Source organism: Hemicordylus capensis, chromosome 5 (assembly GCF_027244095.1).
Source record: "Hemicordylus capensis ecotype Gifberg chromosome 5, rHemCap1.1.pri, whole genome shotgun sequence".
NCBI classification, from domain to species: Eukaryota; Metazoa; Chordata; class Lepidosauria; order Squamata; family Cordylidae; genus Hemicordylus; species Hemicordylus capensis.
In genome coordinates, this window is record NC_069661.1 from 3,521,692 (window position 1) to 3,536,882 (window position 15,191).

At 55.2% G+C, this 15,191-nt stretch overlaps 1 protein-coding gene across 3 annotated transcripts in view; it reads left to right on the forward strand.

Annotated features, from left to right (window-relative positions):
- The window catches only part of HSPA12B (heat shock protein family A (Hsp70) member 12B), a 45,293-nt gene that overhangs the window by 26,052 nt on the left and 4,050 nt on the right, over positions 1–15,191 (forward strand). For all 3 annotated transcript variants that reach the window (XM_053254161.1, XM_053254162.1, XM_053254163.1), the window contains exons 5-12: positions 4–190; positions 2,108–2,212; positions 2,759–2,875; positions 3,862–4,033; positions 7,537–7,623; positions 9,267–9,371; positions 12,674–12,932; positions 14,670–14,773. In XM_053254161.1, coding sequence (XP_053110136.1) covers positions 4–190; positions 2,108–2,212; positions 2,759–2,875; positions 3,862–4,033; positions 7,537–7,623; positions 9,267–9,371; positions 12,674–12,932; positions 14,670–14,773 — 1,136 coding nt within the window. The remainder of the gene's footprint in view (positions 1–3; positions 191–2,107; positions 2,213–2,758; positions 2,876–3,861; positions 4,034–7,536; positions 7,624–9,266; positions 9,372–12,673; positions 12,933–14,669; positions 14,774–15,191) is intronic.

Sequence of the window (15,191 nt, forward strand, 5' to 3'; positions counted from 1 at the left end):
CAGGAAATGGGAAGGCGGAGACCCTGGTGTTGCCCATCAGAAGACCCCCACCAGCCTGCTGCTGACACCAGAAGGCACTTTCCACAGCTTTGGCTATACTGCTAGGGATTATTATCACGACCTGGATCCTGAGGAGGCTCGGGACTGGATGTACTTTGAGAAGTTTAAAATGAAGATCCACAGCACCAGCGTGAGTTCATCTTTGGCGCCTTAATTTGCTGGGCAGGGAAGTGGGAAGGAGCTGGCCGAGGGGTCCTGAGCAGCCTTGGATCCCCAGATGTTGTTGGATTGCAACTTCTACCACCACCACCACCCCCGCCATGATGACCCCAACATGATCTGGGGACCCAAGGCTGAAAGCCCCTGGGCTAGATGGTGAGATGGGATGGGATGCTTTTCCATTTTCACAGTATAGAAAACCAGTCTCGGGGCAATCAGTTAATTTCTCTAAATGAAAGCTTAAAAAGTGGGGGCTGAACTTTAAAAAGAAAAAAGTTAAAAACAACAACCCCTGTTTTCGGTAAAGGAGAGTACCTCTGAGCATCTGCGGATGGCCCTTACTGCAGTAGCTCCTGGGATCTGTGATGTGCAGATTGAATCATAGGTGAATCATTATATTCCAAAAGCATGGTGTTCTAAGAGAAGGTCCCCACCTCCTAAAAACTGGCCTCTCTCATGTTGGCAGAAGAAGTGCTTTCCATCACTGGCGTTGCACATTTTCTGTGTGTCCTCTTCACCTTGTGCACCTGGGTGCTTTCCAGATTAGACCTTGCAACAGGGTCACGGCGTATCTCTGAAGGGTGCTTCCACACTTCCTGTGTTCTGACACCGCAGTCCCTATGCTGACATCCCAATGCCTTGTTTGGGGTTTAATGGCTGCGATCTATTGATAAAACGTTGTATGTCCCGCATTAAAAAGTTGCTGTTTCCCCCCTAGGTTGTTAGTTTTCACATGACTGCTCCCCCTGCTGGGCGCCTTGCTACTTGCCTGAACGGAATGCAACTTGCCTGCATGGAAGCCTTTTGCCACGGTTGAGCAGCTAATCTGGAAGGCGCCCTGCTTCCCGAAGTGGCTGCTGGCCCCCTAGTCCTGGTCATGTTTGTTTCTCCGTGACAGAGCCTGGGGTGTGGAGCCTGGGATCAAGGCATCCGCCACTATGGGCAAATGTGGGCAGCCCTAGAGAGAGGCGGCAGAGCAGTGGGGGCACAAGTTGGCTTCTGGGGAAGCAAACTTTGTCCCACATGTTAGGTTCCTGAGATAACAATAATGGTGGTTTTTGCACTAATTTATTATTGATTGATTGATTTGATTTTTATACCGCCCTTCCAAAAAGGCTCAGGGTGGTTTACAATTGAAACAGAAACCATTAAAACCAACAATTAAAACAGAAATAGAAACACCAATTAACAATTAAAACATCTTAAAAAACAATTAAACAACCAAAACAATTAAAACCCTGAAAACCAGGTTAGAACATTATTAAAACTAATTAAAAACTTGGAAGGCCAGGCCAAACAGGTTTTAAGGGCTCTCCTGAAGGTCAATAAAGAATTAAGATTGCGGATTTCTGCCGGGAGTGCCTTCCACAGCCCAGGAGCAGCCACAGAGAAGGCCCGCCTCTGAGTCGCCACCAAATGAACCGGTGGTAACTGGAGACAGACCTCCTCAGATGACCTTAATGTGCGGTGGGGATCATGCAGAAGAAGGCGCTTTCTAAGATAAGATAACGCTAAGATAATGCTTCTGAGATAATACTTCCCATACTAAGCATAAAGGGATCGGAGACCCCGGGGAGCTGTTCTTTAGGTATATTGGTGTTTGCTGTAGATGCACTGACTGAGGACACGCAGCAAAAGCCCTCTGGGGATGTGAGAAGGGTCTTTCCTCAGGTTATCCCCGGCCGTCCAGCAGTGGGGCTGGGCTACTTGTCTGGGAGGGCACCTTCTTCCCTTCCCGACACTGCCTGGAGGAGGGAAGAGACAGGGAAAGACTTGTGTCCTGTTGGACAAACTCAGTGGGCCTGGCTGGCTGTGTGTTGAGCAAGATGGTTCCTCTGCTGTGGTTTGAGGGCTCTGCATCTCCCCACCCCCCGCCCCATTTTGCTAGGATCTGACCATGAAAACTGAACTGGAAGCTGTGAACGGGAAGAAAGTGCAGGCTCTGGAGGTCTTTGCCCACGCACTCAGCTACTTCAAACGGCAAGCTATACAGGTAGGGACAGAAAAAGGGCCATGCTGGGTCAGATCCTAGGCCCATTTATTCCAGCATATCCCCCCCCCCCGCCACCGCCCCACAGTGGCCCACCAGATGCCCCTGGGAAGCCCACAGGCAAGAGCGGAGGGCATGCCCCTCTCCTGCTCTTGCTCCCCTGCAACTGGTCGTCGGAGTCCTGTCTCTGAGCCTGGAGGTAGCCTGTCGCCATCAGGACTAGAAGCCATGGATAGCTCTTCCCTCCATGAATTTGTCTAAGCCCCCGTTTCAAGCCATCCAAGCTGGTGGCCGCCACCACAACCCGTGGCAGAGAGTGCCACAGATTACTTGTCCACGGTGTGAGAAATGCCTCCCTTTTGTCGGCCCTCCATCTCCTGGCCTCCGGTTTCATGGGATGACCCCTGGTTCTAGGGTGGCAGGCAGCTTGCAAGGTGCGAGCAGAGATCCTGCAGAGGGGGGGGGTGGGGTGGGACGGGGGCTGTCTCCCCAACCTTTGCTGTGAGGCTTCCCTGAGTCTGGGCTCCCTTTGTGCTGCTCTCCTTCCAGGAACTCAAGGACCAGTGCCCGGCGCTGCCCGAGAAAGACGCCATCCGGTGGGTGATCACCGTGCCAGCCATTTGGAAACAGCCCGCCAAGCAGTTCATGAGAGAGGCAGCCTATCTGGTGAGTGCCGGGGTGCCCCCCAAGGGCTCTCCGTTGAGCCTCTCCTCTTGCCAGGGAGCCTTCTGCTTTCCCGGCAAATGGTGGAGAGCCGAGAGGGAGGCTGGGCCAGATTCCCACCCTGCTTCGATCTCCTTCCTGGAGCCGCCGTCTCCCAGATGGGATGGGATGGGATGGGCAGAGCCATTTGGTCTCCGTGGGACGGAGTGCTGCTGCACACCAAGAGGCCAACACACACACACACGCCCAGCAGCAGGAGAAAACGTGCAGGCCCCCCGCCCGCCCGCCCCGGCTTCTTAACTGCCTGCAGCCCCCTGCCGTTGACACTGAGACAGCCCAAAGTCTTCCCAGAGAAGCTGGCCTTCACACACTCAATCCCGGATGCCAGACGCCTGCGAGACGCGGCCCCCGCTCAGCGGTTTGGGCTGCTCTTGGGTTACAGATCCTGGCTGGCTTCTGCCTTTCTCACATTTGACTTCTGCAGAGAGCCAGGAACAAACCAAGCCGGGCTGGAGCTCTTGACACCGACGACAGTAACTGGGAGGAGAGAGGCCGGCATTGCTGAGAAACCCCTGCTTGGGGGGTTGAGCAGAAGAGACAGCAGTCTGGGCCAGCTGTGGCTCCTCCTGATGAACCGGGCCGGGAGGGTGGCGGGCAAAGCTGGCCACTCGGGTCGCTCCTCTCTCTCCTGCCCTGCCTGCGGGCTGGCCATTGGTCAGGTAGAGCTGCCGTTAACCACGCAGCTCTACCTGACCAGTCGCCAGCCTGCAGGCAGCGTGGCTCTTAGGAACACTGGGGTGGGAGGAAGGGAGAGAGAGGAGCCAGCGGAGGAGCTCCAGCGGGGAGAAGCAGCAGACCAGGCACGCCTGCATTAGAGCCACCATCTCGTTCCCAACTGGCCTTCCGGACCCACCGGATCCTCCCTGGCGGTCTGCTGGAAGGGACTCCTCCTTCCGCCAAATGACCGGATCCTCCTGTCCGTCCTTCAGGCCGGGCTCGTCCCTCCAGAGAGCCCAGAGCGGCTGCTGATTGCCCTGGAGCCAGAAGCCGCCTCCATCTATTGCCGGAAACTCCGCCTCAACCAGCTGATAGACCTCAGCTACAAGCCCCAGGCCAACGGGCCCCCGTCAGACCTGCCCATCGACTCCAGCTTCCGGCAGGGTGAGTCAGGATCTGGCATTCTGTGGCGTGGGGTGAGAGGAAGTGTGGAGCCCAGGGGGCTGGGCTTTGGAGCCGTACGCGTGGAATGGAACCTCCATGTTCAGGGGCAGCTGAGCTGCTTAGCATCCCCAAGATGTTAGGGGGGAAGCAAGGGATGCCGATCTGCATCCTTGCCCCTCTCATGATGAATTTCCCAGAAGCATCAAACTGATCACTGCTGGAAATAACGTGTGCGTCTAGAGGGGCCTTTGGTCTGGCCCCGGAAGGCAGTTCTTACGCCCTTCAGGAGCAGAGAGGCAGAGGAAAGGCATTCCTTGAAATACGCTGGGCCCACTTCAACCCATTCAGTCAGTTGCCACCACAACATCCTGTGGCAATGAGTTCCACAGCTGGTTTATTCATCCTGTCAAAAAGCCCTTCCTCCAACTCCAGCCAGGTTTTCCCTCCTGGTCTCTGTTCTCCGAAGGGGCTTCCTTGGTTTGGCTTGGAGAAAGCAATGGTTTAAATTAAGATTTTCACATCTGCCTCCCATTTGATTTTATTAGTAGAACAAACCACAGCTAATAAAAGTCTGCTTATTGCAAACAGTCTGCTTCATGGAGGCGGCTGTGCCTCTGCCAGTTGGAAGGAGAAGAGCTGGCAGCGGGGCTGAAATCTCCAGGCGTTGGGGGACAGCCCCGCCCTGCGTTTTCCAGGAAGAAATTAAAGATCACCCCTGCAGAGCAGACGCCTTGGGGCGGGAGGTCCCCTCTCTCAAACCCACATTGTGTCCTTGGGACTAGTTGTTAACACAAGCTGGCCTCCTTCCACAGCCAAGGGGCACCTCTGTCCATGTGGTGAGTCACTTTGTCTTTGGGCCCCGGAAAGGAAACCTTGTCCTCTGGTAGCTCTTTGTGCATGCTCAGAGGCACGTGACCCAATTTTAAACGTCGTGGTTCAAGTCCTGGGTGGAGCCTTTTTATTTGGGGGCGAGGGGGGGTGGTGGTGTTACTGAAATTATTTGGATTCATTAAAGTGTCTGAGGGTCTCCAAAGGGCTATTGGGATGGTGCTCCTTATGTCTGTGTGTGCACTGTGAGCGGCATTCCGTAATTTGAGCAGCCACTTATCCTAACGAGGTGGGAGGGGGCCCCCAAACGAGGCACAGCTGCCCCTGGTTCACAGCAGCCTGACTGCACCTGTTTCTCCCATCCCACCCAACATTAACGAGAGCCATGCTGCCTGCAGGCTGGCCATTAGCCCGCACAGCTCCACCTGTTGAATGGCCAGCCTGCAGGCAGTGCAGCTTTTGTTAGCATGGGGCCACGGGATGGGAGAAACAGGCTGGCTGCCGGGAACCAGAGGCCGCGGCCCCTCCTTGGCAACCCCAGCTTGTTAGGACGAACCATGGCTGAATTCTCGATGAAGGCTTTCCTCTCCGACCGGATGGAGGAAGCCAGGAGCGACTCCAAAGGGAAGTGGGAGGAAGGAGCCGGGTTTCCAGGCAGGATGGAGCTCCCACGCCAGGTCAGGCAGCTCCCTCCATGCCCTTCGCCCAAGAGGGAAACGGCCGCCTCCCCCCAGCCCCCCAGGCTTCCGGATCCTGCTTGTGGGAACCCCCGAGCAAACCCCGATGGCTTCCCGGGGTTTGGGGCCTGCTGCCAGAGAGATTCCTGGCCGGTTTCTGCTGACCTCTCTGGCTTCCTTGCTCTGCTGCAGGTCTTTATTTTGGCGAAAGGCTCTGTTTGGTTTCCCTGCTAGGAGAAGAGTGGCCATTTCTGGAGCATGCCCAAGCAAAGCCATCATGGGTCTGTTCAGTAACGCGGAGCTCAGACTGGGGCTGGATGCAGCCCGCTCTCCAAAGACCAGCACTCCAGTTGCTCCCGAGAAAGACTTGAGCCGAGTCTGACATGAATGCCGGAAGAAGTGAGCGTTCAGCACACAAAAGCCACTAAGTGGTTTTCAGCTGGACCTTAGGGACTGAGACCGGAGCCTCGCCGTTGCGTCACTGCAGTTGGTGGAGGCCCGACTCCACATTCCGCTTCACATTCCCCCTGCTCTGCAAGAGGGGAAAACCTGCCGCTGCAGAAGGGGTGGCCTCAAAAGGCATCCACTGTTCCCCATGTAAAAACTGTTGAGCGTTGACTGTTCCCCATGTGAAAACAGCTCCTTCCGCGAATCAAGCTTGCACGGCAAGAACTGGGTGGGGAGAGAACTATGCGCCCGGCTGGGCTGCATTTCTTCTGGCAGGGAAATGTTGATGCACCTGAACTTGGCGCCCCCCATCTAAAGTGGTAGTCTTTATCCTCCCTGCCACATGATTATCCTTCCAGCTCCTTCTGCCAGAGGCACACTCACCCCTGGACTTCAGGGCCAAAGTCCAGGGCCTCCACAGCCCCATGGGCCCCCCAAATCTTCTCTAGTCTGTCCTGGGTGGTGTGGTCACCCTGCGGAGCATGATGATGCTTAATTTGCAGGGGGGTGGAGCCTCCAAAAGCCTGTAAGTCCAGGCTCCAAAATTACTTAGGTGCACCTCTGCCTTCTGCGGCCCAGGTAGGCCAGGTTGCACAGAGTAGTTGTGAGGATAAAGCGGGATAATCCTCATTTATGCTGCCCTGAGCAACATGGTGAAAGGGTGGGATCCAAAGCCCCCCATTCAGACATTATGTTGAATATATATCAGAAATGATGCCTGAGGAGTGGGGGGAAAGTCCTGACCAGGAACTACCAACACAGCTCAAGGAACCATCTGACGAGTGACATATTTTGTCTGGCTGGTGGCTGGGCCAACATTTCTTGACCTCTGTATATGTGGTTCTGTGTGAATGACTGTACTTGGGTTCATTTTGAAAGTGAAGCTGGGTCCAGGCCCCTCAAATGCATGGTGCAGAGAGGAGGTGCACTGCTGTACCTGTGTCCAGCATAACATGTGAATGGCTGTACCTGTGTACGCTGCACTCACGCAAGTGCTGAGCTTAACCTGTGAACAGGGCTCAGGTGTGGTCAGTAAAGAGCTAAAACCCATGTAAGCATCCTTAATAGCTCCTTCCTAGAAACGTACAGGTTGGGGTAAAGGTGAGCTTCCTTCATGCAGGGATTCCCAACCTTGGTCTTCCAAACGTTGCTGTACTACAACTCCCATCAGCCACAATGGGCTTTGGCCATTGCATCGGGGTACGATGGGTGTTGTAGTCCAGCCACAGCCAAGCCTGGGAACCCCTGTTTTAATGTACCATTACAATTATGCACCTAGAAGAACACCAGTGGGCAGGCAGCAGCAGTAGGACTCCCCTCCCCAACCTGCCCCCAGCAGGTGCTGGCCAGGTCCTTTGCAGCAAGCCAAGGTTCCTTGTGGTGGCAGCAGCCCTAATGCACAATCAGGAACCTTTGCCACTTCCTCAAACCCGAGCCCCAGGGAGAATTCCGTCGTGGATTTTAGGCTAGCGTGAGTCCGAATAAAGATATAGCCTCCCTTCCTGAGCCTTTCCCCCTTGCTGTCTTACTCTCTGGCCTTCCTTTCCACAGCCCGAGAACAGCTACGCCGTTCCCGACACAGCAGGACCTTCCTGGTGGAGTCCGGAGTGGGCGAACTCTGGTCCGAAATGCAGGCAGGTAGGAGCCCATGGAGGAACTCAAGGCGGGGTGGGTGGCTGGGTGGGTCTCCACCGATCCAAGGTGCAAGGAGGCTTCTTCACAGCGACTCTGCCCAGGGACGCCCAAGTGGCTTTCAGGCCCATTCACGGGGTGGTTGAGATGCAGGGGTGCAGTTGCAGGCAACCACTAAGTGGTGGTCGCTGTGATGTTGTTGGGCTTTGCCTGCCTGTGCCAGGCAAGGAGAACTGCGTGTCGTCTTCAGCGTTCCTGTTCCATGTCTGGAGCTCCCCCTCCTCATCGGAGCGATTTGGGGACGGCCCGCCGAGAGTCCCGAAAGCTCTTGCTCTGCATGGAGCTCTGGAGAGTGGTTGGTCACAGCCGGCCAGAAGTGGGCCCCCAGATGTTGTTGGACTACAACTCCCATCACCTCTCGCCACAAGCCGCTGTGGATAATGGGAGCTGTAGTCCAGCGACATCTGGGTGAAGGACCCCGCTTTGAGTGCCCCTGCTGTAGGGAATACTGGGGCACCACCGAGACGCCTCCTGTGTGTCCAACTGATAAGGAAGCTCCAGGAAGGGGGTGGACATAGGAAGCTGCCATATACTGAGTCCGACCCTTGGTCCATCTAGCTCTGTATTGTCTTCACAGACTGGCAGCAGCTTCTCCAAGGTTGCAGGCAGGAATCTCTCTCAGCTCTACCTTGGAGATGCTGCCAGGGAGGGAACTTGGAACCTCAGATGCTCTTCCCAGAGCAGCTCCATCCCCTGAGGGGGAATCTCTTCCAGTGCTCACACATCAAGTCTCCCATTCAAATGCAACCAGGGCAGACCCTGCATAGCTAAGGGGACCATCACGCTTGCTACCACAAGACCAGCTCTGGTGAGGGCCAGAGGGAGGAGGCCCTGTGGACTTTGGCACCGCTTCCAGCCATCTCTGGGCTCTGCCCAGGGCTGGGGCTAGGCATGGCACCCGTGAAGCAAGCTAACAAGGAGTCCGACTTGTGGCCCGTCTTGCTCTTCACTGTCTGGCAGCAGCTCCCCAGAGTTTCAGAAGAGTGTTCCCCGGCCTTTTCTGGAGACGCTGCCAGGGCTTGAACCTGGGGCCTTCTGGGTGCCAAGCAGGGACCCTTCCACTGAGCTACGGCCCCTTTCGGAAGGCACCCCACCTTAAAGGGATGTTGTCTCCCACAAACTCAGTGGGCTTTCTGAGCCCTTTTGTACCACAGAACCAGAAGCTGCTCGAAGACCCCGGAGGACCTTGAGAGCACCTCCCCCGCCCCCCACATGCATTTGCAGATGAGCTTGCCTGCCCTGCTGCTGCTGCACAGGTCCTTTGGATCGGGACCTAATCCCAAGAGCATGGGAGCTGATCCTGCTCTCTCCGGAAAGGACACCCACCCCTGTGCTCTCGCCACTCTCACAATGCTGTTCATTTCCACGGGGCTCATGTAGGAGGCCTTCCCAGTGGATCGTGCCCCATATTCATGAGTGGGGGGGGGCGTTTTCTGCCGGGGGCTGCAGAATGTCCAGGCCCAGCAGCCTGTGTGTCTGGCAGACGGGCATTTGTGTCCTTGCCACCTGCTCTCCTCCTCCTCCTCCTCCTCCTCCAGGCCTCCCTCCATCGTCAGTTGCATCTTCATCTTCTCCGCTTGGCTTTACAGGAGACCGCTACATCGTGGCCGACTGCGGAGGAGGGACAGTGGACCTGACCGTCCACCAGATCGAGCAGCCCCAGGGGACACTCAAGGAGCTCTACAAAGCGTCAGGTGAGGCAGGCTGGGAACACACCCCTGGCCAAACTGCTGCGCTCCGTCGCGTTTCGCCTCCAGTGGAAATCCAGGCTCAGCACCCGTAGTAAAGGCTTTGGTCGGCATTCCTTGCTGCTAACCTCTCCCTTTCTCCACCCCCATGGCCCTTCGGGGCAGATCCCGGTCCCTTTTTACTCGTGCTAATCTCCCAAAGTTTGGTAATTGCAGGTGGGCAATTTGAATACTGCCTAGTGTGAGACTGAGAGGACATTTCATAGGCAGCAGCCACCCAGTGACACCCTCCAGGGTCACCTTCTAGGATTTGATTGGTTTCTTAGTCCAAGGTTGGTGCTGCTGGGATTTAACCTCTTACAGAGGAACACGGGAAGCTGCCTTCTACGGAGTCAGGCCCTTGATCCATCTAGTTCAGTATCGTCTACACTGACTGGTAGCAGCTCTCCCAGGTAGGTTCCAGGCAGGAGTCTCTCCCAGCCCTACCTGGAGATGCTGCCAGGGACTGAACTGGGGACCTTCTTCCTGCAAAGAAGATGCTCTTCCACTGAGCTAAGTAAAGTGTGCCGTCAAGTTGGTGTCAGCTCCTGGCGCCCACAGAGCCCTGTGGTTGTCTTTGGCAGAATACAGGAGGGGTTGACCATGGCCTTCTCCCTCACAGTATGAGATGATGCCTTTCAGCGTCTTCCTATATTGCTGCTGCCCAATATAGTAGCAGTGGGGATTCGAACCGGCAACCTTCTGCTTGTTAGTCAAGCATTTCCCCGCTACAGCCCCATTAAACCCAGAATCTACTTGCAGTCTAGGAGCGAGTCCCAGCACGACGTGTGGTGCCAATAAAGAGAACTTCTGTGCCTGTGGACACTGCCTTGCCAGGCAGGCCGGTGTGCTCCTGCAGTTTTGCACAATGGGAGCGTTCCCAGATCCCTCCGAGGGCTTCCGAGTTGCTGGATGGGCCTTCAGCTGTGGTTATGTTAGAGCACCATCTAGTGTCAGAGACTGGGGCAGCAAGCAAGATCCCGAAGGGAGGAGTGACCCCCTCCTCTGGATGAGGTGGAATGAGAAGGATCCACAGAGGCCTTCAGGGAGACGGCTCACTTGTGCACAGGTTCGCTGCAAGAGTCCGGCGTGGAGCGTCCGTGTTGTCTCTGGCTGCTGTGGGGGCACATAGCAGCTTCAGGGTGAAGACTTTGAGCAGGGAAAGGGGGCCGGGTTTGCCCTCCTTTCCTCTGCACTGCAGTCCTGAGGTTGTGGAGAGGGGCCCCCTTGCCTGCTTTTGTTTTAAGGTTTTTTGGTTTTTGATTAAGACATGAAGAATTCAAGCATCATCATGGCATTGAGACACACATTATGACGTTTTCCACACTGCAACAGTTTCGCAGCGTGTCTGTTCAACACCCCTCTGCATTTCTCACATTGTGACATCGAGGTCCCCTCAGGGTGCCGTCCATATTTCCGATGCCTTGATTCGGGTTTTATTGATGTGTTTTGACCCTGTAGCATTGCAAAACTGTTGCAGGCCAGTGCAGCATTTTTCCATTGTACGGAGGCTTGGCCCGTGTTTGATGCGTTGCGGTGTGGTGTGGTCTGGACGGTTCACTTGGGTTTGCCGATTTTTACAGTCCCTTTCCGCCCATTCCTGAAATAATGTTGCTTCTCATGTAAATTTTTAAAAAAAAATTCAGTGTGAGTTCTTGTGAAAGGGTGCAACCCACAATGGTGCAAGGGTGCAACTCGTTTCTCATCTGCTTTCGGCTTTTGATTTCAATCACTCATGTTTTTCACTAAGCCTTTTTTTTTTTTTTTGGACACATTCATGCTGTAGATTTGCTGGCTCATTCGGCAGATCAAGGATCTGTTGATATGTATAAAGCCACACAATCTGTTTTTCTTAATACATTGTCACCTCTCAGTTTTTCATTTCTGCCTTCGGCCCGAGGTTTCAGTCACATTTGTCTCTAGAATTATATATATAAAGCCATTTTCCCCCTTTTAAAAATCTATATCTAATGTATTTCCACTGGGTTTCATTTCCACTTTTGATCCCATTAGTCTCACGCCCCACATGTTCGGTGCTTCTGCTTGCGCAAAGGAGAAACTTGCTGCACCTTTGCACAAAAGGATCAAGAAATGTTTTTTTAAAAGTTTGTCATGTCAGCAGTTCCCGCCCCCTCTGTGACCCTGTTGGCTGGAAATGGAGGAGGAGGAGGAGGGGCAGTGAATGTGATCCAGCTGGAATATGGACACCTCCTGCCTGGACAATCCACTGCAGTGGCAGGCAATATGGGGGCCAGAATCCTGTCATGTTGCTTAGAAAACTGCATCAAAGCCGCTGCGCCTGCGGTTTCAAACCGCTGCCTAATTCTGCTGCACTTTGCAGCACTTTAACCGTTGCAAATCTCGTCATCTGGAAAATGCCTATAAGTCACATCTTTTTTGGCCCCTTCATCGGGGTGCTCAACCTTAGGTCCTCAGACCTTGTGGGACTACAGTTCCCATCAACCCCAACCACAATGGCCAAAGGTGACCATGTTGGGAGTGTTAGTCCAACAACATCTGGAGACCCAGAGCTGAGGGCGCCCGGCTTGCATATCGTGGTGCCTGGGCATGTCTTGCTTGGGCTGAAATCTCGTCCCTAAGATTTTAAGCCAAGCTATACAATTAACAGAATCAAGGCAGTGTCCACCAGCCTCAAATAACTTCCAGACGCCCAGAGGAGGAATAAGCCCGTCTAAAACGTGTTTCCACAATGAGCCCACAGAGGAAGACCGAGAGCTGGCGGCCAGAATGGTTTTTATCGCATCAGTCCTTGTGCATGGCACTTTATAAAATCTCTGCCCCAAGGAGCCTGCAGTCTAAATTCTGCCACAGGGAAGACGACAGAGGAGGGGGAGGGAGATGTATCCAGCACCGCCTCATCCTTGCCTTCCATGGCCTTGCCCCTGCCACCATCTCCCTGGCCTTCTATCCCAACACTTTCCTGCCTGTGACCCACACCTGCAATCGCCCTCAGCTCTCTGGAGCTCCCCCAAACACCGCTGCCCTTTCTCCTCCTCATGCCTGGGGCTGTGTGCTGTGCCACCTCCTTTCTGTCCTTCCGATCCCTCCCCCAAGCCCACCTTTCCCCCAGGAATCCTCTGATAGGACCCCTTTGCCATCTGCCCCCTTCTCCAACGAACCCCATGTGCATGCAGACTCCGTCTTCTCGCCTGGTGGGATGGTGGAAGCGAGCTGCAGGCAAGGAGCTTCCTCCGTCCCGGAAGCCTGCTGCCCGCTCCTCTGATCCATCCCTTCTCCTACACTTCCAGGGGGCCCCTATGGGGCCGTGGGCGTGGACCTGGCCTTCGAGAGACTGCTCTGCCAGATTTTTGGCGAGGACTTCATTGCCACCTTCAAGGCCAAGCGCCCGGCGGCCTGGGTGGACCTGACCATTGCCTTCGAGGCCCGCAAGCGGACGGCCGCCCCCCACCGGGCCAACCCCCTCAACATCTCGCTGCCCTTCTCGTTCATCGACTTCTACCGCAAGCATCGGGGCCAGAATGTGGAGACCGCGCTCAAGCGAAGCAGGTAGCAGCCCCCATGGAGGGGGGGGTTCATGGCGATGTGGGTGGGGTTGCCTTCTCAGGCTTGATCCACCCGGAGGGGGTCCCCCCCCAACGTGGATAATGGCAGTGTAATGATTCCATGGGAACAGCCTGCAGCTGGTTCCACTCTCCCAGCCCCAGGGTGGCACCACCTGCACACAGAGGATGAAGCGAGATACGATCCAGACCTCGGGGTTAGATTGGGAGGAGCCTGCAGACTCGGTGGCTTGGCACAGCTCGAGACAGTGAGCCAAGCTGTGAGCTGCAGGGGAAGTGCGGTCAGTGGGACCCTTGGAACATAGCGCTGAACCCACCAAGTTGTGGCTGCCGCTGCCCCCAGAGAGGGGTGGCAAATCTTTGGCTGCCTACAGGCGGCAAAAAGCTTAAACCCACCCCCCGTCCTGATGCCAGCTAGGGCAGACCCTGCTTAGCAAAGGGATCATTCCTGCTCACCACCGCAAGACCAGCTCTCCTCCCCTCCACTGGACAGAATCAAGTCCTCCGTTTCTGGCATGTTCAGGGTTTAGACTCTGAAGTGCCGTTGCAGGCAGGAAGGATCAAGATTGAGACTGTGGCACTTGGGGACGGGGGGACGGACCCTTTTGCCTTACGTGTGGCTGACAAAAATCCCCCTCATAGTCATGAGGTTTTTGCTTTGGACACCAAGGGGGGCATTTTTGTCAGGAGCACAGCAGGGGGGTAGAGGATTAAAACCCCTCCCCCCTCACCAATATCCTGATCACACACACACACACACACACACACACACACACACACACACACACACACACAGTTTACAGTTTTAAAAAGGAACACGCCTGGTCCCACGACTCAATCTGTGCCATGGCTCGTTTGGAAGACTTTCTGCTGCGTAGAGTTCACCCTGCTTCCTTCTTCATTGTTTTTTTAAGACCCCCAACAGCCGAGGGCAGGCTGCAGGTTGGAGCCAAGGAAGGGGAAGAGGGTGGTTTGACTGTCCTCCTTGTTCACTCCAGTCCTTGAATCACCCTCCCCAGCTGCTTTTCCACCCCTGAATGAAAAGATGCAGGGTCCTCCCTGCTTCTCTGTGCCTTTCCCCCCATGGCTGCAAAAGCACCAAGGGGAAGCTGAGCTCCTGCTCCATGATGGGCCACATGGAGGCCTTTTTACACAAATAATTGGTTCTGCCAGGGGTTCTCCGCCTTGGGCCCCCAGATGTTGTGGGACTACAACTCCCATCAGCCCCAGCCACGGTGGCCTTTGTGGCTCTGGCCAGTGTGACTGTGGTTGAAGGGAGTTTTCGTCCAACAACATCTGGGGGCCCAAGGCTGAGAACCGCTGGCATATGTGAGTCATAACAGCGACCCTCACAAGGCCCCAAACTTCTGGAAAGAGATATTTCAATAACACTTGCGTGTATTCTTTAATTGACCCTCAGTTCTTAGACTTGAAATGCAGGCTCAGGTTCTCTGGGTTCTTTCTGGAGAATAGTTGCGATGTCTCCAGGCTGCCCGCTTGCTTTGTTTTTGTCATGGGGCTTCTGCATTTGTTGCCACTTCGTCACGGCCTCTCCCTACCCTCTCTCCTTCTGCTCAAACTCAGCTTGTGTGGGCTACTCTTTTAAAATTCTTTAAAGGGTGTGTGTGTGTGTGTGTGTGTGTGTGTGTGTGTGTGTGTGTGTGTGTGTCCCAACTTGCCCAGCGCCCAGCTCACTGCAGCCTCTTTCTGTGCCTCTGCCCAGCGTGAATTTGGTGAAGTGGTCCTCCCAAGGGATGCTGCGTATGTCTCCCGAAGCCATGAACGAGCTCTTCCAGCCAACCATCAGCCAGATCATTAACCACATTGGTGAGTCCCAAGACTGCAGGGAGCCAGCGGACGAGGCATCGGCCCCCACGGTGTGCATCCCATGGGGAGGGACAGCGTGTTGCTGTGGTTGTGCGTGCAGAGGGGGGATGCGGTGGGCTTGGCTCCTGACTCTCACAGAGGTGGGCCCCAGAGACCCCAGTGGCCCCCCGTGGGCACAGGCCCCCAGTTGTGCTGCCTGAGCTCCTTTTGAAGTGGAGTGGGTGAGGACTGAGCCTGAATCCCTTTGTCGGCAAAGCCCGTGTTCTGCCCGTGGGCTCTGCCATTACGCCTGCTCACTGGGCAAAGAGGCCCCTTCTAACCTGGCGATTCTCTTTATTGAGCAGGGGGAGAGTAACTGGCCCCATCCACCCCCAGCACAGCATCCCTCCAGTGACTGTGGCTGGTGTCTATCTTGTGT